This window comes from Protomyctophum parallelum, assembly GCF_964188405.1.
Source record: "Protomyctophum parallelum genome assembly, chromosome: 20".
Classification (NCBI taxonomy): Eukaryota; Metazoa; Chordata; class Actinopteri; order Myctophiformes; family Myctophidae; genus Protomyctophum; species Protomyctophum parallelum.
Window position 1 is genome coordinate 12432470 of NC_139718.1, and position 24435 is coordinate 12456904.

General features: G+C 43.2%; 1 protein-coding gene across 1 annotated transcript; it reads right to left on the reverse strand.

Annotated features, from left to right (window-relative positions):
- Positions 1-1993: 1993 nt before the first annotated feature.
- On the reverse strand, positions 1994-22442 carry pgfb (placental growth factor b). The gene is made up of 7 exons (XM_083791571.1): positions 21902-22442; positions 7911-7947; positions 5276-5472; positions 4679-4758; positions 4546-4575; positions 4386-4448; positions 1994-3877 (listed from the first exon to the last, which is right to left on the reverse strand). The coding sequence occupies exons 1-7, from the start codon at positions 21965-21967 to the stop codon at positions 3856-3858; spliced, it is 495 nt and encodes a 164-aa protein (XP_083647697.1). The 5' UTR covers positions 21968-22442; the 3' UTR covers positions 1994-3855.
- Between the last annotated feature and the right edge of the window lie 1993 nt (positions 22443-24435).

Genomic DNA, 24435 nt, shown 5'->3' on the forward strand with positions numbered 1-24435 from the left:
AGATTAAGAGAATTAATTCAGTTTTTCCCAGGTGTAATATGATAGTTTGTTATCAGCGAACGTGGTGCAGATTCAGAGCTGAGGGCCTTTTTGTCTCTGTCCGAGACCAGCAGGGCTGAGTCATCCGCGAACAAGAACAAATTGCAGTCACAAGCTGATGTCATGTCATTTACAGTAAAGTTCATAGTATGCTTCCTTGTGGAATGCCACAGCTCACTCCGTTCACCTCCACCATCTTTCTCCTCCAGGTAGGATTGCATGCAGCTCACTGATGTGTTATCAAAACCAATTGCTTTTAGCGTATTAATCAGTATGGAGAGGTTTACGGTGTCAAAAGCCTTTTGGAGTAAAGTCGTTCACAATGGTCGGTCACCTAAAATTGGCCTAAAAGTAAAAACCCATTTCCACACATTTCCTAGGGAGCTTACTAGGGCAAAAGGGTGTGTATGTTTTGTTGTCAGTCATTCATTTGAGTTATCCATGTCAGTCAACAATACTAGGAGTCTGCCTACTTACTTACCCTATACAATATCTCCCTGACTCCCTCCACACAGCTGATTCAAATGATTGATCAATAACGATCAATGCACATATCATCAAGAGCTGAAGTCACTGCTATAAGAGCAAGTGTCAAGAGCATTTAAATTTGAACCAGCTGTGTGGAGGGAGATCTTGTAGATTGACATGGATACAGCGCAGGCACACCTTAGCGCACAGCCGCGGACAGAAGAAGTTGACACCCGACGTCATTCCGGCTTTTTAGACAGCTGGTGGATGGAAAAGAAGCTCCACCTCCGCGGCTGACTGACGCGACGGACAGATTCCCGGAAACGCTCTCCTCCGCTCCGCGTCAGTCAGCCATGGGGGTGGAGCTTCTTTTCCATCCACCAGCTGTCTAAAAAGCCGGAAAGACGTCGGGTGTCAACTTCTTCTATCCGCGGCTGTGCGCTAAGGTGTGCCCCGGCCCATAGACTGACAAATGAATTGAAAGGCTGACAACAGGAAGTGATGCCCAAAGGCCTCATGGGCCACTGAGGCCACCTTTTAACCAATTTTATGCCTTTTAAACCCAGCAATGCCCCTATTTGACATTAATAATAAAAAATAAATCCATACATATTTAGCCCCATGTTCGAATGCCCCCGCATCCCTGTCAAAAATAAATAAAATCGCTAAAACGAAAGAAAGCAGCAAATGAACAAAAAATATCACTCATCTTTTACTTTCTCTAATAAAACATGAACCTTGGTTGAAAAAACTAAAATAAAGTTGTCCTTTAACATTGAGATGCCCACAAAGTTTAGGTGTCCTCTCGACCTGAGATTACCAGACTGTTTAGTGTTTCCTCACACACCTGTCTTCACAGAGGTTCCTGAGTCTGTGAGTCTTAGGTCAGGTTTAACACCAAAAACAACCACTAGGTGCTGCCAAACTAAAACAATAGGACATAATTAGAAATGCCTCTAACAACTACAACTGCTGTAATTTGAAAACAGGAATAGATGCTGTCTTCAAAGGACCAATGTGTATTGGGACTCTTGATAACCAGTCGAATTTCAATGTAACTGGGTCAGTGAGTCACTACCTTGTGGCTGGTCAAGGCCAGCGTGAGCCTATGCTGTCATGCTGTATGCTGCAGTGTATGCTGCTGTGTAAACACCAGGAACATCTCTGATCTGCTGTCTGCCGTCCCACATTTTCTCTCCTGTATGGTATGAAAATATACCACATGCTGTAATTTGAAAACAGCAATAGATGCTGTCTTCAAAGGACAACATATAGAGTAGCTAGCTACCATGTTTGGCTAAAGTCAAAGCCAATGTTTTTTTTTAAACTGTCCCAGACAGTGTTGAAATGTACACCTTTCTCTATGCATGCACACACGTACGGAGAGAGAGAGAGAGAGAGCAAATAGAAATGTCTATGTATAGGAAGTTGTATACAACAGCTTGACATACAATATCTCTGTATTAACTGATCCCATTTATTTACTTTATTTATTTATACACAAACATCTTTGGACATATCTCCAGTCAATAAACCTCGACATTTCTAAAAATATAGTTCTTGGTAGTTGGTTTCACTCTGACCTTGGAGATAATCTTACCTGTCTTCTGTCCCAGGGGGCTTTGTATTGTTAAAAACAACAATTGTAGGGAAGCTCATTTAAAAGTCAGACAATTAGGGCCTGGGCCAGCCGAGTGGTCCAGGCACCTAGGCTGGTAATCCTAGTGTCCTAGCGTGTCACAGGTTCTAGTCCCGATCCCTACGACCTTTGCTGCGTGTCTTCCACCCATCTCTCTCCCCCTTTCCTGTCAAACGACTGTAAATCTATCAATAAAGGCAAAAAGCCAAAAAACTAAAGTCAGACAATTACAGAACAACTGCCTTCTCTCTGTAACCAAGCAGCCAGCTTTGGAAATATTGCCTGAGGCAAATAAGGAAGTGCAAGTTCATATGAATGACCTCATGGGCCTGTAGTGTCGCTGTGCGGGCCCAGATAAAACTATCCTCTATGCAAGTGGATGGGTTTTTGGCTTAACTTTACTATGATACTATGCTTTTTAGTAAATTATGGTCCCATGATTCATTTAAAAAGAATGATGATAAAGTAGGGTATGCTGCGGCCGGGCGTGGCTACATTGGATGATTTTGATTGACAAGCTTCACACTCCGCTCTTCACAACTCTGCTTTGCCGTGGCTCGTAGTGGCTAAATAAATAAAAAGGTATGAATTTATTTTTTATCGCATATCTTAGTTACAATGAAATTGAGTTGACGTGGGGTTTTTTAAGGTTAACTGTTGCACAATCGCAATATCACACTTGAGCCCTGTGGTCTGCCCCAGTGACCAAGCCCTGTGTCCCCATCTGAGGTGGTCTCTCCCCGGGCAGAATTTCAGGTTTACCCCCCCGGACCACCAGGGCTCGGGGGACGAGCCATATCAACACAGTAGATAATTATACATTATAAATGCAGGGAAAGAGGGGGGGTAAGACTGCTGCGTGACATTATCATAGCATGTATTTAATTGGATAGCCCGGATTACCCCCTTCTTTGCATGTCATAGGGTCTTTAAAACCAAAAGTATCGTTTGTTGTAGTTGATGTTTTCCTGACGCAGTTCAGTTTGTTGGTGGACGTGAATTGTTGTACACGAGGGTTTCGAGTAAGACCCACCCCCCCCACTCTGGTCCCACGTCTGCTCCTGACCAATAGCATTCAGTTCAGGGGTGGCTTCGTAAAGATGGCAGATTTGAAATCTTCATTTACTGCCTGTAGACTCTATCGGTGTGGCGGTTGTCCATTCATTTTTACGGTCTATGTCTGTAACACATTCATCACATGCAATTATTATGACAAAAGACATCCTGTCAGTCCTAAGTGGAAGGTTGAATAAGGACTCACATATTTCCTCCAAGTCATTGGTCCAAAATAATATTTTGATGCATCAATAAATATACACTTTAAACAAGAAAGTCATAAGAGTTTTAAATACCAAAGGGATGGGGGTTGGGGTGGGTTTGGGCAATAGTTGATAACTGGTGTGAAGGAGAAGACATCAATATTATTTTGATATTTTCTCTGTTTGGTCCTCAATTGCACTGGCTCCCAGTGTTGTCCATTGTATCAGGTGTTTAACAGATGTTCCCACCAGTCAAAAGGCACTTCCTGTTGAACCTTGATTATAGATGCTCTCCCTGTCAGCAGGAGGGCCTGTCAGCTAAACAGCCCAGCAGTTTGAGTCTCTTGCTGCAGACAGGCACAGTATTGATAGATGAGCTAAGAAGACTCTTGGTATTGTCACCGGGCAAAAAATAAATAGTCCCGACAGTGGGAAGGATGACTGCTGCAGTTACCTGCGAGGAATCTGACACCTGAAAGACACAATGGATAACAATATTATGTCTCTAATGGTGGTAATTAATGGATGGTTTAATCAACTGTTGCTACTATTACTAGCTAGGAGACCTGTATCTGAGAACCCTTATCAGCACCAACAAACAACTTTTAGACATACTTCTACTACAAGTACTGCTGCTACTTTCCACCTACATATGCAAATGTTTCAAATAAAATGCTGCATATGACGCTAACATTCTAAATATTATTTGTTCAAATTAACCTGTTTTCTATTTCTTTCCTCTGACATCTCTATATCTCTTCTCATAGAATACTACGAAACGATGGAACACATTTTTTTGTTGTTCACCCATTGCTTTACACCTGGAAAACTATGATATAAAAAAAGTCGATTCGACTAGCTGTATTGTGGTCAGTTTGCCTGTACTATTAAATCATTTACTAGGGCAACGCCAGTGTTTACAGAAATATGTTTACCGTCAGATAGGTAGAATATATATTGTTTTGCTCAAATGCCCTCACCCATCACATTCCTTCCCTCTTTGTCTGTCCTTTCTCTTTCTTCCTCTTCCTCGTTGTCTCCGACTGCAGTTAACAGTGAGATAGATGGTAAAATTAAATTCTCTGTGATTTGAATCAAAAGCTTAAAACGGATACAAATAATTCAGTGCAATGTCCTCACCGTTCAAATTTCACGATTGGCGTCCTGATTCTGAGGATCAAATATCGCAATGGAGTGAGTGCAATGCATACTTCTGAATGTCAATATATCAGTGTGCACAGGCCATCAAGGATGAAGTCTTTATTTCTCTTACCTACATTCACATGTCTGATGCTCCACAAATGTCATCTCAACATATTCTTGACCTTGCTCTGTTGGCTTGATTTTCAACAGCTGAGAAACACAAAAACAGAGGCTGAAGATTGCAATGAAGCCATTAGGGTGTGGTCAGGTCACAATGAAGCCATTCAGGTGTGGTCAGGTGGTCATTAGGGTGTGGTCAGGTGGTCATTAGGGTGTGGTCAGGTCCATTAGGGTGTGGCCAGGTCACACCAAATGATTCTGCCTATGCAGCGGATTCTGCCATAGCTTTTCAGTGGGAACAGAGCTGTTTATTGCCATTCACGGATTTCCGCAAAATCTGCAGAAATCCGGAAATGGCAACAAAACGCTCCTTTCCCATTGAAAAGCATTGGCAGAATCTGCCCTCATATACAGAATTAAAATTCGGTGTGACTGCACCCTTACACAGTAAAATCCTCAGTGTTACTGTTAATTTATCCAGTTATAACTCGTGTACAACTGTAATCAACATGGAGCCATACCGGTCTGTTTTCCAGAGTTAAATAAAATGTTATTGTGTACTTTACATAACACGTAAGTAGCAGTGTGAAGTGCTGCATTAACCTACCTGCATGGTGACATTTGAGGTGTGGATGGGATGACACTCCAGGTTCTCATCTCCACAGCAGCCTGCACAACGCACCAAGGGCACACACGACGGACTGTAGATATGCTCCACTTCTCCAGGGTATTCCTGCACCACTTCCACCAGCTTCTCAATGGTCCTGCAGAGGCTCCGACCCCACACTTCTTGGAACATCAGAACTGTGGGATGCAAAGACAGAGATTGAGCCATGGGAACTGGCGTTATTTCCTTGTGACTCAGTGACTCAAACCCTGGGTATGCCAGGATTCTATACTTGGTCCCCTCCTTTTCCCCCTCTACACCAGGTATCAAAACATACAATATACATGTCAACGTGTTGTGATATTGTAGATCTGCTATGTTCGCCTATTTTCACGGAATATTAGTTTATTACAAGCCCATATTAGGGACACTAGCGTTAATGTAGTTAATTATAACCTAGTCACAAAGACAAAAGGGTAGTGCACATAAATACCTGGCCATGCGTAGATTAGTGTACTATTTAAGTCATGAGTGTCGCACATTTAGTATTGCTATTATTATCTCCACCAGGCTTACAGGCAAGGGGGGAGGTTATGTTCATCGGCCACATCAGGCCAGGAGTTCAAGTGCACCAGTTGCCAGAAAATCGGTCAAGGATCAGCTTATATGGACATCAATGTGCCTGCCTCAAAGCAAAGAAAAAGGACCTCAAACTATGAACTCCTCCTATGATCTTCGCAAGCAAAGAATCGCAAATGTGTGTGTGTGTGTGTGTGTGTGTGTGTGTGTGTGTGTGTGTGTGTGTGTGTGTGTGTGTGGGTGCGTGCGTGCGTGCGTGCGTGCGTGCGAGTGTGTCTGTCTGTCTGTCCGTGGCTAATCTCATAAACCGCTGGAACGATCAGCGCCAAATTTATTGTGCATGCTGCCAGTAGGCCAAAGAAGTACCTCCATCCATACATTCTTTTTCACATATGGTTTTTAACTTACATTTTATAATGGAAGTTAATGGTGGTCATGACTGGTGTATAGATTGGCCACAATTCCTACATTGAGTGCATGCATCTTTTGTATCACAGTGAATATGGTAATTAGCTATTCACATTTATATTAATTACATTGTAAGTGTACACTGCATATACAGTAACTTAAAAAATCTGAACAATATGCTTGTAAAACACATTTAAGCACATTTCCATGAATTCAAGAGGTCGGGGCATCAATAACAAGCTCTACTGTACGGCCAGAGCGTGCTCTTATTATAATGCGAACATGAGACCTCTTGCAATATGCCTGTGTGTGTGTCCTGTTTTCATTCTGAAGAAGAAGAAAAATGTTTGTATAATGCTTGCTTTCCTGTGGGAGCATATGTGTGAAAGTGTCCCACTTGCATAGTCAGTCAGGGAAAAAACAGGGCCGCCTATGGCCGAACAAACACAGAGAGAAGAGAAAACAAACGCTGAAAACATGGCCATGAGCAGAACCTGGACCAGGGCTGGAGCTGAGCTGGAACCTCTGGGACCGAAGTGACCCGAGGGGGTCACCGAATGGAGCCTACCACTACAACAGCTGTTTATAAAAGCAGACAGGGTTTGGGGTTTTGTGTGTGTGCACGCGCGCACGTGTGTGTCCTGGGCATGACGTTAAACTGCTCTGTTGCAACTACCACCATTTATGCAGTGGGTGCAGATTTAAGATGCATCCCCAACATTTGTGGACTGTGTGCTTCAACACCATCGCAGGCCTTGCATACAAGAAGGTGCTGCTCACCGATGGAGTATACCGACAGCCTGTCTGCCCCTCCCGTGAACAGCTACCGGGAAGAGAGGCGTCGGACCTGATCTTCTAGCGGTGTGTCCGTCCGCTGGATTTTGGGCCTGTGGGATCAGCTACGCTATGGAGAGCGATATGAAACCGGGCGGCAATGCAGGAGTGGACTGTGAACTTTGTTTCTTGCTTGGTCGTTGGAGGGGGTTTCCAACTTAGGAATTTGCTGCACCTGAACTATCTATATGTCCTTGAATGCAATTTCCGTTGTGTGGACAAGGAACACGTTATTCCAACCAGTTCCAGTCCCCTCCATCAGGCACTCCAGCTGGCCAGGGGGCCACTATAGAGACTTGGATTACTGCATTGTTTTTTGTGAGGGTATAAACGCGAACTCCACACAGAAATGGGCACTGATGGCGCCACTAGAACACTCCCCCAGAGGGAATCACCCAATTTTCACACATTTCACAATTTACAAAAATAGGAAGAATATTAGATCACAACCTTGCCGCTTTCTCAGAACGGCAACAAATGTTAGCTGTTGTGGATTCAAAGGTGTAACATGTTGATCTTATTCATTGACAATGGAGTTGACTGTTCCATGAAAACATCCCCTGACCAGCGTTGTCCCTTTATAGCCTGACATGCCCTGTTTTCCCTCTAACATCACACCTAATTAATCAACCAACTATAAAACTGTAAAAATATTTAAAAGAAAACCATTGCTATGAACAAATATACAGACAGACAGACAGACAGACAGACAGACAGACAGACAGACAGACAGACAGACAGACAGACAGACAGACAGACCAGACAGACAGACAGACAGACAGACAGACAGACAGACAGACAGACAGACTCTTACCTTCAGATGTGCTGTTTATACTTGATGGGTAAATGCTCTGAAACAAAATGAAAGAAAGGCTTTGATAAAATATCGATCATGCCTTCTGTGACTTTACATTACGGTTCATATGGATAGCGTAAAACATTGGGTTCAACAAAAATGATGCCATCTTGTGAGATCGTCACATTTTTTATATGGCACCTTTCCGAAAACACAGAGACAGTGAGAACCTGTAGATGATGTAGCCAAAATAAATAGCATTGGGGCCCAAATCTTACATCATTACTGCCACATACATCTCCCCTAGGAATTACAGTGGTGCAGAATGTCATAATGAAGACCCCATTAACTTAGTCAGACAAAGTGCAGAAGTCTAGTGTCAATGTTTATTAATTTTACTTTCTATTTGAGCTCATTCGTATCTCTCTACTCTGTATCAAATCAATAAAGGTGTATCTTACTGTACATCTTATATTATTTAATGTAATTATTATCATAGTACAGTAACAATTTCAGAAATCAGAGTTATGCAGAAGTGTCCTCTAGTGGTTGAATGTTGGAACTACTGCTTGACACTGCAAGAGAGGTGAGAATTGCTTCTTCTCTTTTTTAAACCTGCTGTGGAAAAGCCTTTTTGACAAGGACCAGATCCTGTCTCTTATATATCACATTCCTCTATTTGCCCAACTGTTTAGGTTCAAAACCTGTTTCCTGTGGTGTAAGATTTAGCTCTCTATTTATTTGCCCATTGGTGATTTCCCCCTGTCTTGATTTTTTCCCATCATCCCATGATAAACAGAGTGCGTTTTTCATTCGTCTGGGAAAACAGCAAACCACGAGTGACTCCATCTCAGGAAGGGAAATCTCTATTTGATCAAAATCTCCCCCCCCCCCCGCGAAGGAGGCTGGAGAAGCAGAGAACAACCTGCTTCCACATTCTGTCGACTCCACCGGCGTTGAATTTCACAGGCAGATACCTGGTGATAGCCGTACTGATACGATGTCTGCACACATGCACATTGTTGGATTGGTCCAAAGGTTTTTACATAATGGCAAACACTGATGGGGGGAAATTCAGGACACAATAAAGTTATTGGCCCAGGCCGTAGCGTAACGGTCTGGGCACCGGACTGGTGATCCAGTCGCGGTGTGCCGCGGGTTCGACTCCCGGACCCGACACGGCCTTTACCGCATGTCATCCCCCCATCTCTCTCCCGTTTCCTGTCAGCCTACTTTCTATCCCTTAAAAAACCAATAAAGGCGTAAGCCGCAAAAAAATATCTTAAAAAAATAAAAAATAAAGTTATTGCTGCTTCTGATACAAATCTTCTAATTTCTGAAATGTGTCACCTTTCTGTTAAGGATCCAAGCTTTGCTTGAAGGCCAGTGTGTGATTTTATAATGAGACCAACAATATGATTGGAAGTGGAATGTCCTGCTTTCATGATGATGATGTGCATGACACACGCACGCACGCACGCACGCACGCACGCACGCACGCACGCACACACACACACACACACACACACACACACACACACACACACACACACACACACACACACACACACACGTGTGTGTTCAATGGGTTTCCTGTATCTGTCAGTAGGCAGGTCTGTGCTATACAGTGGAACTCTCATGTCAGATCTATTACTTGGACACAATCCTCCCTGCATTACAGGAATTGTGCAAAAGGAATCTCCCCTTTTCTTACTGAACGGAAGGCTGCCAGCATATCTAATCTGGACAAAATGTGCTGTTACAGTGACACCAGTGCTATTATAACACTGCCACTGACTTGTATCTATTGCACAATACCATATTACAACACAGGATTCAATAACACCACAAGTAAAGCTACATTGTTTTGTGGGATTCACTGTCCCTACTAATAAACAAAGAAAATTACGATAATGAGCTGTTGTGTTTCAAAACAAGGCAGTCAGGATTTTTACAAAATGTCTAGAAAGGAGGGGATAACGACACAGCAGCCAGCACATTAGTCGGACTCGGTCTCTTGGTCTCTCAATGAAACCTTCATACACCACTCAGATGTCACACTGCCCTCCAGACTGGACCGTCTGGAGGGCAGTGTGACAGCGGCAAAAAATTAACCGGACAATTTTTGAGGTTTGATGCCGTCACCGAAAGCAGCGCAACGCAACGCCGGCAGTGGAGTACCCTTCATTCATTAAAAGGAACATTCCCTGACGGTGACGGTGATGGAGACCCTTTGTTTTCTTGGAAAAATAACACGATGGGAACTATGCACAAAATGAATTTCACCCACTTGTTTACTTGTAAAACTGTGATGTGACAGTAAAGATGATTCTGATTCAGATCTATCTAGCATTAATTCCTCTTTTTAGCATCACCAGCAATGCCAGAATCATAATATAAATCCTTTTCTAGTGTTAATTGGCATATCATTTCTTTTTAGCTTTAGCCAGAATCACAAGGGCTTTTTTGGCAGTGGTACGGGATGCCTTTTGGTCTTGTGGCAACATGGGGAGAGCCTTGTGTGGATTTTCTGACACAGGTTGAGGGTTAAGCCTGGGCACACCACAAAGGCAGCCTCTTGGCATCTCCTCTGGTCAAGAGCAGATGAGTAATCTACCCCCAAATAGTTGGCAGATTATAGACTGCAGACTTCATGAGCATTCTCACGTAGCTGCTCCTTACTCGCTGGGCAAATGTGAGTGCATGAGAAAGCAATGAACACAGAGTGATTCAGATCCGAAGAGGAAAGAATGACCCTTTCAAATGAAAAATATATTAAACTTGAGCTGTGAGTAGATTTTGTAGCTGTGATGTAGATTTTCTCTCTGCATGCTGCATGCTGGACTTTAGGTAAATAAAATAGAATTTGACCAATCTTTATGGTAGAGTATAGGCCTATTAATAATCACTCAGTATACTAACTATAACACAACTGTAGTGGTGGTTGTTTTGATCTACCTGCTTCTACAGTATATAAAACTTCAGACCCTGTGGTCATAATACTGTAGGACCACTGCTGGTTGACAAGAGGTATGGAACCCCGTCCCCATGAACATAATACCAGAATATCAAATGGGATTTTTGTCTTAGATCAACATTAGAAATTCGACAACAATTACTGCTTTTAAGGAGTAGTTTTTTCTTCTTTTTGCCTTTATTGACAGATTACAGTAGTTTGACAGGAAGGGGGGAGAGAGATGGGGGTTAGACACGCAGCAAATGTCGTCTGTTCGGGACTTGAACCCGCGGCACGCTGTCAGGCTGGATTACCAGCCTAGGTGCCTGCACCGCTTGGCCGGCCCAGGCCAAAAAATATATATACTAATTTTGTATCAATTACTAACTAATAATAATAACTCTGAGGGAGCACAAATGAGCACTGGAATGGTCTGTCAATGGTTTGGTGCTGAGCCAGTGGACTGCTCTAGAAAAGCCATTCTCATTGGCTAATTAACATGCCGGAGGAGTAACAAGGTTCATGCTCCCTGAGCACATTGTGGCCAAACTCCCATTCCCTAATCCTGCTCTCGAGTTTTGTCTAGCATCTGATAGGCAGTGTTCCCCAACCTTTTCAGTTTGAGACCAGCAAGACAAATTTGGCGTCTCCCTGTGGCCCAAACTTAAATAAATAAAAATACATGCACACTGCTTGATTCACCTTTTTTTTTTCTTGTTGGCAAAGTATAAATTATACATATCACTCAGTGATAACAGGGAAAACAGTGCCTTGGAATATGAGTTGTTAATCAAGGGGGAATGTAAGGGTATTTTCAAACATCTGCAACATCAGTTATGGCAGAGCCATAGAGTACATACATGCTAGCGCCCCTCATATACATGCTAGCGCCCCTCATATTTGTGGTGCCTCTAATGAAAGTTTGACAGCATAGCTCCCCGTTTTCTGACTCAGAGAAGAGGACCTGATATGAGCTAAACTCCTGCTGTTATACTAGAGGCTGCAGTGTTCCTCTCCCAGACAGCTGCGCTATGTCATACTTAACCTCTGTGTTTCGCATTAGCTGGAGAAGGATGAAGGGGTGGATGTTGAGAGTACATGAGTGTACAAACATAAAAATGACAATAAGCAAACAAGAAAGGTCATAAAGCATTTTTTGTTGTTGTTGTATGTATTGTATTGAGGGTGAACTGGACTTTTAATAATCTGAAATGGTAGGTAGCCTACTAAACCACCACAGTTTATAGTGACAATTTACTCTGTTTATATGAAGTCTGTGAGATGACGGGGAGTGCATTATTCAATTAAGCCCTTTGATTTAAATACAAGAAAGGCCTGGTCTGAATAGATAAGACACCATCTGTATCTGGGCTAGCGGAAGACACATAACTATAGTAATCTGGGTTCACGTTTAGCAGGCACACCCCCCTACATACTGTTGGCCTGGGGAGGGTGAAGACAACCACTGGCTACTGAGCCTACTCCATAACACATGTGTCACTACTCACTAGTGCCGCAACAAGTTATGCCTGATTTAATTATTGCGTTGTGAGTTTGTAAATCTGCTATTTCCAGTGCGTGACAACCATGCCCAACTATGATAGAAGTGGAATGTCCTGCTGCTTTCATGATGTGCACACAGTCGCACATGCACGCAAGCACGCGCAGTCGCGCACACACAGAAACACACACACGCCAACCAGTCCCTTTATGTTCCAGACTTTGTGCCTGTGTATGTTGTGAAGGCAATATGAGCCTTCAAATGACAGCAATGCCATTAAAGTTCTACAGGCCTACGGCTATATAGGACTTAAAGTAGGGGTGTGATATAGTAACTGCGTCGAAAACATTATTTCAATAATCTAAGTATATCGAAATTGACTTTGTATCATATCGAATCGTTTTGCAATGCAAATAATCGATTTCTTTGGCGAAATAGTTTCGTCAACCATGTATCATGATACGTATGGTATCGCTGTTAAAATGTATCGTTACACTTACACCTCTACTTATTTCACTTTCAAAAACTGAATCTATCTTCAAGGGGGCCTCAATTACAGCCTCTAAAACATTACTGGTTTAGGACATTTAAGAACACTCAGTGGCAAGTAAGCACTTTGTCACTGTATGATTCAAAGGGTTCACAATGGTGGATGTTTCATTTTAAAATGAGACTCTTTTAACTGTACTACAGACTGGTTAAACAAACCTCATGAATAGAAATCCTAAATCCTGCCACTTTATGGGGGAACAACAATCAAGTGAAAAGTAAATGTCATGCTGTTTAAGATAAAGGTCATTTCCTCAATACAGGTCCATTAATGTATGCACCGATGTACGAACACGCACTAAACATGTGTGCACCACCATGCTCAAATACATACACACACATACACACACACACACACACACACACACACACAAGCGCACACGACACAGGTCTTCTGATAAGGCTGAGCGGCGGTAATTGTGGTCCCTATTACAGTAAACGTTGTACTCCTTGTGTAAACCACAGTAAATTACCTCCAGATGGGAGATTAAAGCCTGCTGAGTAGACGGCTGCCCCGAGCACCGCTGCTCCGCCCCCCATAGGAGGAAGGAGAAATCCATATTTCCTGATTGCGATTGCACCTCTCCCCTGGGCCAGGACATTACCACTAAAGAGAAGTACCGCCACACAGCACAAAATGGCCTATCAGGTCACTGCTGTTGCACGGGCTCACATGCAGACCGGCATTGATTATTCAAGTTGTATCTGAACAGGAGAAGGTTGTCAGGGATGGAGACAGGCGTGTGATGATCCTAATGAACCATCTAATGTACGTTATAAACAAATGAGAAGCACATTCGTTTGCTACTGCAAACTACTGCCAGCTTCCTCTCATAGGGATGCAGAGAGGGAGGGAGAGAGAGAGAGAGAGAGAGAGAGAGAGAGAGAGAGAGAGAGAGAGAGAGAGAGAGAATATTTCAGGATTTGACCATCTATAAATTTATGGCCTGGGTATCTTTGCTTTGCTAGCATGTCCTTGACTTTTGTACATAAACAGCAGCCACCCAAAGCTCCAATCCTCCTGCTGGGTCTGGCCCATAGACTGTAAAAAATATGGACAAAGCGTTCCCCGGGTCTAACATGAACGTAAAATGAAGCCTAAAATTCCTTGCAATGGAAGTCGCCATCTTTCTAGATCCGTTTTGGCCCAGCTGCCATTGGCTGGCCCAGACAACGAGGCGGGACTTCCGCCCTTCTTCTCCGTTGGTTTTTATTTTGACTCGAGTGGGAGGGGAATCCCGATCATAGACTGTAACGGTAGCCACGCCCCTCAGAACATACGCGACTTTATGGTCATTTCTTTAATAAATGGGACCATCATTTTCCAAAAAGAATATTATGACATTAGAAATGAGACTTTAAACTAGTGACTGGAAGCAGAAAGTATTCATGACCATGTTTATTAAGGTAATACAGTCTAGGTGAAGTTGGGCCCAAATACATGGACTTCTATGGGGCTATGGGTTTTCTGGGTCCAATGACAGCGCCACAACAGGCCATTATATGAACTTTCATTTCCTTAGTGGCTTCACAAAATATCTGACTGCCCCCCTGGTCTGGCCTCTGGGTTTAGCCAGGATAGCTTTGTTTTGCTGCTAGGGTTGATGTAAAGGAAGCACCTGTATAGAATCATCTCCTCACACACAGATAGAAGAGCTGAGTCTGGGTGCTCTCATTTGAACGATGGCTACGCTTTCCCTTATTCTTCAGACCACAGGGATGAGAGGAACATGGTAGATCAACTCTGAAATGTTATGATAAAGTCCATTAGCCCCTAACCCTATGAAAACAAAAAGCCCTTACACTCTGGTAGTCAAAACATCAAAGACACACAGAATAGTTGAATTATCTCATTAGTCTTCACTCGTTTAATTCATTTGTCCACATAATGAGGAACAACAGATTCATGTGAACATTGCCAACAATTGAGTTTTGGTTCCCTGGAACTGCAGACGAATAACTCTCCATCTTTATTGTCTGTATGGCAAGATGTGTCATGTATCCTGACGTGAAGCAATGAGAATATGAAGCCAGCGTAGGTAGCAGTGGAAGACAGCAGCCAGAGATATTCCAGTGGTTTTGTTAAGAAGTGTGGGACATTAGTTAGTGGACAGGAGACTACAGGCACTGGTGACTGGAGCAGCAAGCTTTTAGAATTTGAACAGGATGTAAGCACAGTAAAACCACTCATTGTAGTGCTTTTGTTGTCATTTTAAAACAAGCACAGCACAGAGCACACACACCAGGATAGTCCTTTAACACCTCTGGGCCCAGCACAGGAAGAGCTAATAATATGACTGACCAAAAGGGGAGAAAATACAGTGTGAAGGAATGTGAGCAACATAACTGGTGGATGGCAAATATGGAACAGCCTTGGTGACAGGGTGACTATAGGGCCACCATTGTTCCAAAGGGGAGCCCAGGTGCTTCCACCCTACATTAGGAGTCATATGAGACTGGAAATATTTCTTGAAAATAAGTCTAGGTTGCACATGATATGTACTCTGCAATGCATTTGTGGAAATCAGCCTACTGACCAGTACAGCAAGTATGTACAATTATGCAAGCACATCTAGAATCAAGATAATGTATTTGTCATTACTCATACAGGTACAGTACAAGTAGCAACGTTTCACAGCAATCCCACGCTGCGTTCATGATTTGAGGCATTTAGTTCAAAACAGACCACTCCTGCAAACTTTGGAAGCCAATCTTAGCCAATTACGATAGAATATGAAAATCCGGACAAATCCGTCTTGATCACATTACTATTGACGAAACCAGAGAGGGGTGCCCTGGGCATAGCCAGTGGTGAAAATATCGACGGTAGAGGGAACGGTGGCATAATCTGTAGTGCTGTCGCCTAGAAGGTCCTGGGTTCGATTCCCACTGGGGACGCTGTGGGCGTGTTCCCTCCTCCATGTCATCAGTGCCCATACCCGAGGTGGGGTTGGCGAAAGGATCTTTCTGTGTGGAGTTTGCATGTTCTCCCCGTGTCCCCTAAGGTAGGTACCCTCACAAAAAACATGCAGTAATCCTGGTCTCTAAACTACCTCCCCCTGGCCAGCCGGGGCGCCTGATGGAGGGGAATGGAACTGGTCGGAATAACGTGTTCCTTCCACGGTCCGACCGGGAAAATTCCCCCCCCTTTCGGGTGAAAAGAAGCAGCTTGGACTCCTCATGCATAGAAGGAAGCATGAGGTCAGTCCGCTCCCCCCCCCAGGTTGGCAGAGGAAGTGTAGTGCCCAGGATTACATTATATAATTGAAAGCCCATGAAGAAAGGAGAAAGAAAAGAGTCAAGACGAGCTACACCTGGCCAATAGGGCAACACCTGGGACATCAGGGAATGTGCGTGCACAGTTTCACTTTGATCGGACACACACACACACACACACACACACACACACACACACACACACACACACAGGGCAAAACATAGTTTTCGGCCACGCCTTCGGCCTGGCGGACACAGTAAAAGAAACAACTTTATTAAAAGAATAACTACGGTAGATAAAAGGCTAAAAACTATAAGCAACGGGAAACATTGAAATTTAAAGGCAGAAAGGGGGATTAGAATTAGGTGGGGAATGCAAGTCTGAGAAGGTGGAATTTTGAGGGAGGCTTTGACCAGACAAGGGTGGGGGCAGCTTTGATGTGAGGTGGGAGTGAGTTCCAAAAGAAGTTGGCTGCAGCTGAGAAAGTCCTGTCACGATCAGGTCTGTTTTGGTGATGTCCAGGAGGTTGGCATCACCAGACCTGAGGGAGCGGGAGGGCGCGTGGCGTTTGAGGAGGTCAGAGAGATAGCGGGGAGCCTGGTTGTTGAGGGCCTTGTATAGGTGGTTATCAGAAGAAGAAAGAAATTCCAAATTCACTTGCGATGCAGCCACCATTACAGTGCTGCTGACTCCTGCTTAAATTTAAGTCGAGGAAATAAAATACCTTGACACTTGCGAAAGTTGAGCTGTGTGTCTGTGCAGCTTAGCCTGTAAGGAGCTCCCATCATGTCGGCACATCAAGGGACTGTGCACCCACATTAATAAAATGCGTCACAATTATTCACTGTCGGCCCGAACCTATTTCTTTTTTATTTCCTCATTTCTAAATTGTTTTACCCCCACGATTTTGTAATCCATTTTTCACCTGGTGCCAATTGCCTAAGATCCTGGGCGCTACTCTCCCTTTGCCAACCTGGGGAGAGCCCCAACATGAGATCATGCGTCCTTCAATGCATGAGGAGTGAGCAGGCCGCTATGTGGAAAGAACACGTTATTCCAACCAGTTTCTTTCCCCTCTATCAGGCTGACCAAGGCGAGGCAGTATAGAGATCAGGATTACTGCATGTTTTTTGAGAGGGTACCTCTACCCTAGGGGACACGGGGAGAACACAAAATCCAGGTATTCCTAATTACCGGTACACTGTACCCAATTAAGGATGGATAACGTGGGAAAGGAGGAATGCGATATTTATATATTTATAATGAGTAATGACACATGATGTGATATTTATTGCCATTTATTGGAAGTTGGATTTTATCAGGATCAAATAAGAAAACAAACAAACAAAATGGTAGTCGTGCTAGGATTCCTCTGCAGTGTGGGCAGGGAGTTAGGGGGTGATCACATCGAGATGCGTTGCTACAGGTGGAGACGCTTCAGAAACACCTTGGCAAACAGGGGCTGTGTCCACAGAAAGCATTTTTTTTGTCTGCCAGTGCTACCGCTGTACTTGACACTCTTAACAAAGCACTCAAGAATCAGTCACTCACTCATACAGGTACAAGCAGCGGCTGTGGCATGTTCCTCAAGACTGTGCTAACACTTATACAACATATCTACAACACATTAACAGTTTCCGTGCTTTGAATGGATTACTCCAGGTTAATGTCGCTGCCATATCGGACATACGCGCCTTTTGTTTTATGTGTTTAATCCGCCGCAATGTAAAAAATAAATAGAAAATCCTTCCTCGCCGCGGAGAAAGAGAGTAGATGCATCTGTTTGGATGATGAAACCGGAAATCGTCACATGCTGTGGGCTGCTAGGGCTTCTGGGAAATTGAGGCCAATGCAAACGAATGGGATTCAACGCCTCATGGAGGAGGCTCCTGTGCTGCGTCTTCCGGGTGTACCAAGATGGCGGGTGGTCCGGCCGTTCATAACAAACGGGGGAAGCTTTTTTCGCTCGATTTTCGCGGATTAAAAGCCCAAATAATTCAGCGTATGCTCTAAAGGTAATACAACAATCTCGGCAGTGAAGGGGGGTTGATTAAAAGTCTGGTAAATCGTTTTCCGCAGTCAAACTGTTAAAGAGCTAATACTGGACAGTATCAGATTTGTAGAAGGTATGAACTGAGCACTCAAGCAACTAAAACAACGAAGCAAAAACGAATACATAAAAATGTGACGCATGGTGGCATTTTGTGTGAAAACATGCCAGCCCAGCCATTGTGCAGCCATAATGTGTTTTAACAAAGTCAACCAGGCCATACTGGTCAATTGAACTACTCTGAACATTATATGAATGGTCATATAATCAGCCTATGCTACTGCAATGATGAGTGTTTGACTACAAACACTACAATACATTTTTTACCTTTACCCACATTAACTCCAACTGTAATCCCAACTACCCCTGAAGAAAGAACCCTTTTCTCTAGATAATTATCCTTTTAAAGAACCACTGCCCTGAACTTTTCTATTGTAGTGAAACCATGTGGAGACAATATCCACACATACTGTACACACACACCTATAAAGTGCACAGAAATAAAACACATTCTCATTCTCTCATGACCAGGGTCGCATAAAGAATGGTTCATTTTGCCTGATAAAAAAAAACCTTGTTGTCCAATTGTCCAAAGCTATGGCTCAAATCTGTCTGTGAAGTTGTATTGAGGTCATCATTAAATTGTTACTTTTCAGCCTATGTAACAATAAGAAACTGGGGACGTACATGCACATGATGTGGGAGTGTCCAGATGTCAATCGTTTTTGGTCTAGAGTTTCAGAAGTACTATCTGAGGTAATGGGAACTAGAATTCCCCTCTTGCCTAATATTTTCCTGTTGAATGATGATTTAGCGATTGGGTTGACATTGACAATGCCACGTAGAAGACTCCTGCTCTTAGGGCTGACAGCTGCAAAAAAACTGCTCGTCCTAAGATGGAAACCTCCCCATAAACTTGAGGTCTCACAATGGATCCTCTCATTAATGGACATGATCTCTCTGGAACTCTCTATAGCTCCATCCAATGGGGCACAAGAAAACACACTTGACATCTTATCCACAGCATTAGAAAAACTTAAATCATGCCAACATCTCTGACTGTTATTTCCTTTTTAATTTTCTTTTTTTTCCAATTTTTCCAATTCAACTGCTAAATGCTTAACTTGTACATTGAAACTTGGTTGCTGTCTCTGTTGCTCTCAGAATGTGATGCAAATGGCTGCAGAAGAAAGGTAACACACACACACACACACACACACACACACACACACACACACACACACACACACACACACACACACACACACACACACACACACACACACAAACACAAATCAACTATGGTGTAAGGCATTACACTTTTGCAATTTTGATGGATAGAGATATGAGATAAGATGTTACACATGTGTGCTATTAATCCTGGAGTAGCAGTGGCCCTTTAGCAACACATGTTATAAGCACTGGCTTGACTCCACTCTTGTTTTGACTAAGCAGGCTATGAGCTGATTATGAGGATTAGTGGAGATGTGGGAGCCTTCACCTTTCCCACTGATTCCCCAGCAGCTCCCACTGACCCCAATCTACAATTAGAAAACTATAGTAAATTTTAAAGCCTGTTGACTGCATGTGTAGTGGAGTAGCTCTGCCTTCTCCCCAGAAGCCTAATATTATATCCCTATTCCCTTGGCCATGAGGGGATGGGGTTGGGGATTCCCTTTTGAGTTAGTGCATGGGAGATGTTTGGTTTCTTTTGTGGAAGACCCGGGTTCAAATCCAGGTGGCTGAATTGGGGGATACTGCTGGGGCACTGATGGCTGGTTAAAATGCATATCACATATCTTTTCTTGCAATGAATGCACAGAATCTCTGTACATACAGTATGTAGCCTACGTCTGTAATCCACGTATCTTGTTTTTTTTGCCAGGTGAAACCTGGCTTAATTATAATCGCTGCTGTTGGCTATGTTACTGGTGGACGATTTTCTGAACTGCCCGCAGCCCATATAGTTATAAAGGATAGAGTGCAGGCCGGGAGTGACAGCCTTTTTACAGTGCAAATATAGGGTAATCATGTACCTGTAGGCCTATCTACTTTTTGTCCATAAAAAACATCTTGAAGCCCAGACCTATACAGCATAATTATCTTGGCCACGACAGATTCCCCTTTGCAATTCCATAGGTTAGGCTACACTACAGACTACTACATACAAAACACAGAGGTGACGGTAAAACTAAAGCAGTGCCATTCAGTCCAGTAAAATGGCTTGGGTCAAGCTATGAACTGTGTGATAGTTGTAGTGAATGGACCTGGTAGAGCCTGTCCTGCATTAAACATGAGAAGTAGGCACACCACAGACGCTGGCATTAAGCCACCTTCAATGGGAGGAAATTGGAGCCAAGCCTTCATGATTTATACTTAGTTATAGGGTGTCGCGCACCGAAAATAGTCGATCGATTTTGGGTGCCCGATACATCATACGATGGAGCTGGAGCATAAGTTAGGCTGCATGAATTGAATAGTGCTGGAGTGGCTCTTTGCACGTGTGCCAATATCCGGCGGCACGTCCACTACAAACGTTTCTGCAGGATGGCACAAGCCTTTGAATGAGTACTACTACTCACTCACAGTTTGAGCTCAGACCTATTCCTTGTTGGCACATTTTCAAAGTAAGAATAAAGATGGGCACTGCCATCACACAGAGAACAGACCAGCTTTGTGTTAAACCTCCCCTCCTGTCTGACAGTGATATATGACTAGCCTGAAATTAAGTTTCAATAGTTTCACTCACTCAACTCACTGACGTATGTACTCGTGCACACAAATGTGCACGCGCGCGCACACACACACACACACACACACACACACACACACACACACACACACACACTCACTCACTCACACACACACACACAGCAGCAGCAGCAGCAGCACATTGAAAATGTAGATAAAAAGATATGAGCAAAAGAGTTAAGACAATAGGCTACAGCAGCAATGTGTCTAGACTAGAGTATAGACTATAGACACATCCCAAACTTTAAAACATTCTTGTCAGTAGGTTATAGGCCAGCCTATTTGACAGCTGCTATAAATCTAGGCTACTAGACTAGAAGCTTGTTCAATAAGTTAATTCTCATTCGCATATAACCAGAAAATAATTCCTGAACAAACTACATTTAATGTTCTTTGCACAAGCTTATTTCTGTGGACGATGACGATCCATTTCTGTGAAACCGTCTCTTAAAAGTATGATCTGTCTGTCTGTAATTACAAGCTTAGTAAGCTTCCATAAAAGTAACAGCTAGTCTGCTTGCATCATCTCTGCCAGGGAGAGGGTGATGCAGTTTGTCACGTTCCACTTCCACCAGTGAATGCACTGCTTTCAGTATGGCACACATTCAAAGAGGGATCAACTCATAAAGACACAATGGGCTATTACTCGACCGTCGCATCAAAGCTGCCCTGGGGAACTTCAGCTGACTCACCCGTTTTGAATTTTGCTATGAATAAATTGCGACAGTACAGTAGGCTACGTACATGAGACCACGTATTATGCCAATTTGGGCTGTTATTGTAACCGATAGTCTGCGGCACATAATCGCATTTGTCTTAAACTAACATGATTAAACTATAGTTGAAAGGACCATTTGTAACTTACTAAAACATCGACTTATGAAGCACGTTTTTAAACAAGAACCATATGCTACGGACGTTTTTTTTCCTGCAACAAAACACGAGTTCAGTTTTGACTTGAGCATAGCATTATACAGTTTCCTACCTGAGCAGGTGTGGGCTGTTGAAGGTGAAGCGTCACCGCAATCGGGATGAAAAAGCACAGTTTCATTTCGGGAAGTCTGCAAATAGAGGTGATGAGGACGAGTCCCTGCAGCGCACACGAAATCCACTGAAGTCCGAATATTCGTAGGAAGATGATGACAATGAACTTCCAAAGCCGCTCCAACTATCACCCGTCCCACATGCAGTCACAGTCACGTAGCCTGTCGCTCACTGTAACCTGATGTGTGTGTGTGTGTGTGTGTGTGTGTGTGTGTGTGTGTGTGTGTGTTAACTAATGAATAAGGCCCCGGGGCGAAATGTGGACTGTATGTTGATGAAAAAAAGTTTTTTCCGTTTAAAAATGTTTAAATCCAGTGAATTTCACAATAAAAAAATAAAAACATATTAAAAAAACAAATTCAATTGCGTGAAACAAACGAGACTAAAACAATGAGCATATGTCCATACGTTTGAACTGGTCATCTTCTCAAGGGCGCATTTGAAGTTGCTGTTTTGTAACCACCTTTGCATTTCGGTCCTGCTCTGAGCCTTTGGTCGGTAGAATGACATACTTGCCACTAATTGCCTGACTAGTGAGTGACTACCCCTTCAATGCTGGCCATTTAAATCTCCTCCCCCTCTCTCTTCCTCCCTCTCTTCTAGTGTCAATCTCATTCTCTGTCCTCAAGGGAAGAGTTGACACTGTGTGCAGTCTGATGATATTTTCTTAAATGTGGTTCTGGAACATCTGGCACTTTGTAAGATACAGCATAAATAATGTAATAGTTTATCAGAAATTCATTATTTAACACTAGTTCCAATGCCTTGTGTGTATAGGCCTATATGAAGAGAGACAGAACAAGCACCCTGCAGGTCGGAGTTTCTCAAGCTTGCTGAGAAACTTCTCCACTTGAGTACTCGCGATGTTCTGTAAGAGCCATTTGAGCAAGGTAAACACTTACACCCCATCGCTTTGGATGACTTTCGGGCTCCAGGATACATGGGGATTTTCCTCTTTAGGGGAGAGCAACTGCAGTATTTAGCTAAGCTTGCAGAGAGAGAAAGGGATGAGATTCCATCATTGTTGACACGTAGAGTTTAATCTTCTGTATGGAACTCCTATGTTTGCTGTAGACCTGGAATGCAAGGATTCCTCACTGGCTCCTCCACATTCCTCCAACAGTGCTGAATGATTCTAGTACCATCTGCTATTGTACAGACCACACTTAGGATGGTTGGTATGGTGTTTGTAAACATCCCAGAGTGTCCCTGTCCCCCCCTCCACACACACACACACACACACACACACACACACACACACACACACACACACACACACACACACACACACACCAGTGATTCTCAACCTGAGGATATAAGTGTGCTGGTAAAGATGGTAAAGATGTTAATGATAATGTAACTTTAATATTAAAAAAAATATCTTCATTCAATAAATAGGAACTTTAATTTCCATCGGTCCATGCCGCAACACATTCGATTCATTGGTCAGTAAAATAAACATGCTCTAAAAATGCACACGGCCACTCATCTTTCTTACCACTTAACACGGCGGCCGAAGTGGTCAGATGGGTGGGACACAAACACTGCAGTGGTCAGATGGGTGGGCCACAAACACTGCAGTGGTCAGATGGTGGTCAAGGCCCTGAGGTCAGCTGACCAGCGGCTCCTGACTGCCCAATTCCAATTACAGGTCCAGAGGTGCCCGCGTGCCTTTTCAGTGGCCGGCCCAAAACTCTGGAACTGTCTGCCCCTACATATCAAGTCTGCCCGCTCCTTAGAGGCCTTTAAGTCTTTACTTAAAACCCATCTCTTCTCCCTGGCTTTCAATGTTTGACCTAATTAAACTGTGTACTATTTGTGTTGCTTGGATTTTGTTTTACTATGCTACTTGTGTTATTGTTTGTTTGCCTCATGATCGTGTACAGCACTTTGGTTGACCTTCTGGTCTTTGTAAATGTGCTCTAGAAAAATTGATTTGATTTGATCAAGTCAACTGGCACACCTAGGCAAAACATTCTTTTGGCTATAAAATGTCATCTAGCAAGATTGGATGGCTAGAAGAAGGAAACCATTCTTGTTCAGAGAATTATTTACCTAGTACGTATTGTTTTTCTCTCTCCCCACTTCTCCATGGAATCTATATGGAATTCATCTCTATCTGTCCAAATATTGACCATTCATTCGCCAGACTTGTTCTTGGACAGCTTACAACCCCAATTCCCACTATCACAAACAATGTCTGCCAAAAGACACTGTAGGTCTTTGTGTTCCTATAGGCCTATAGTCTTCAGCACAAACAATGTCCAATATCCTCTAACTGATCAATACATGATGTGATGATGTATTAGGGCATGTAAGTAAGTTACTTACTTGTAAGTATCTTACTTACATGCCCACTTACATTGTCATTGGTTAAATTTGTTTTAGGTAGGCCTATATAAGGGATAAATAAGGGACATGTTCAATATGGGACTATAATTCATTATGATATTGCACTGAATTTCAGAATTATAT

What these genes read in the sequence shown, in the direction of transcription:
- pgfb (XM_083791571.1), bottom strand. Translation starts at nt 21,967, where the DNA reads ATGAAACTGTGCTTTTTCATCCCGATTGCGGTGACGCTTCACCTTCAA. An exon ending in CATCAGACATGTGAATGTAG is followed by an intron (nt 4,576 to 4,678) that starts GTAAGAGAAATA and finishes TTTGATCCTCAG; the next exon opens with AATCAGGACGCCAATCGTGA. An exon ending in AGAGGGAAGGAATGTGATGG is followed by an intron (nt 3,878 to 4,385) that starts GTGAGGGCATTT and finishes TGTGTCTTTCAG; the next exon opens with GTGTCAGATTCCTCGCAGGT.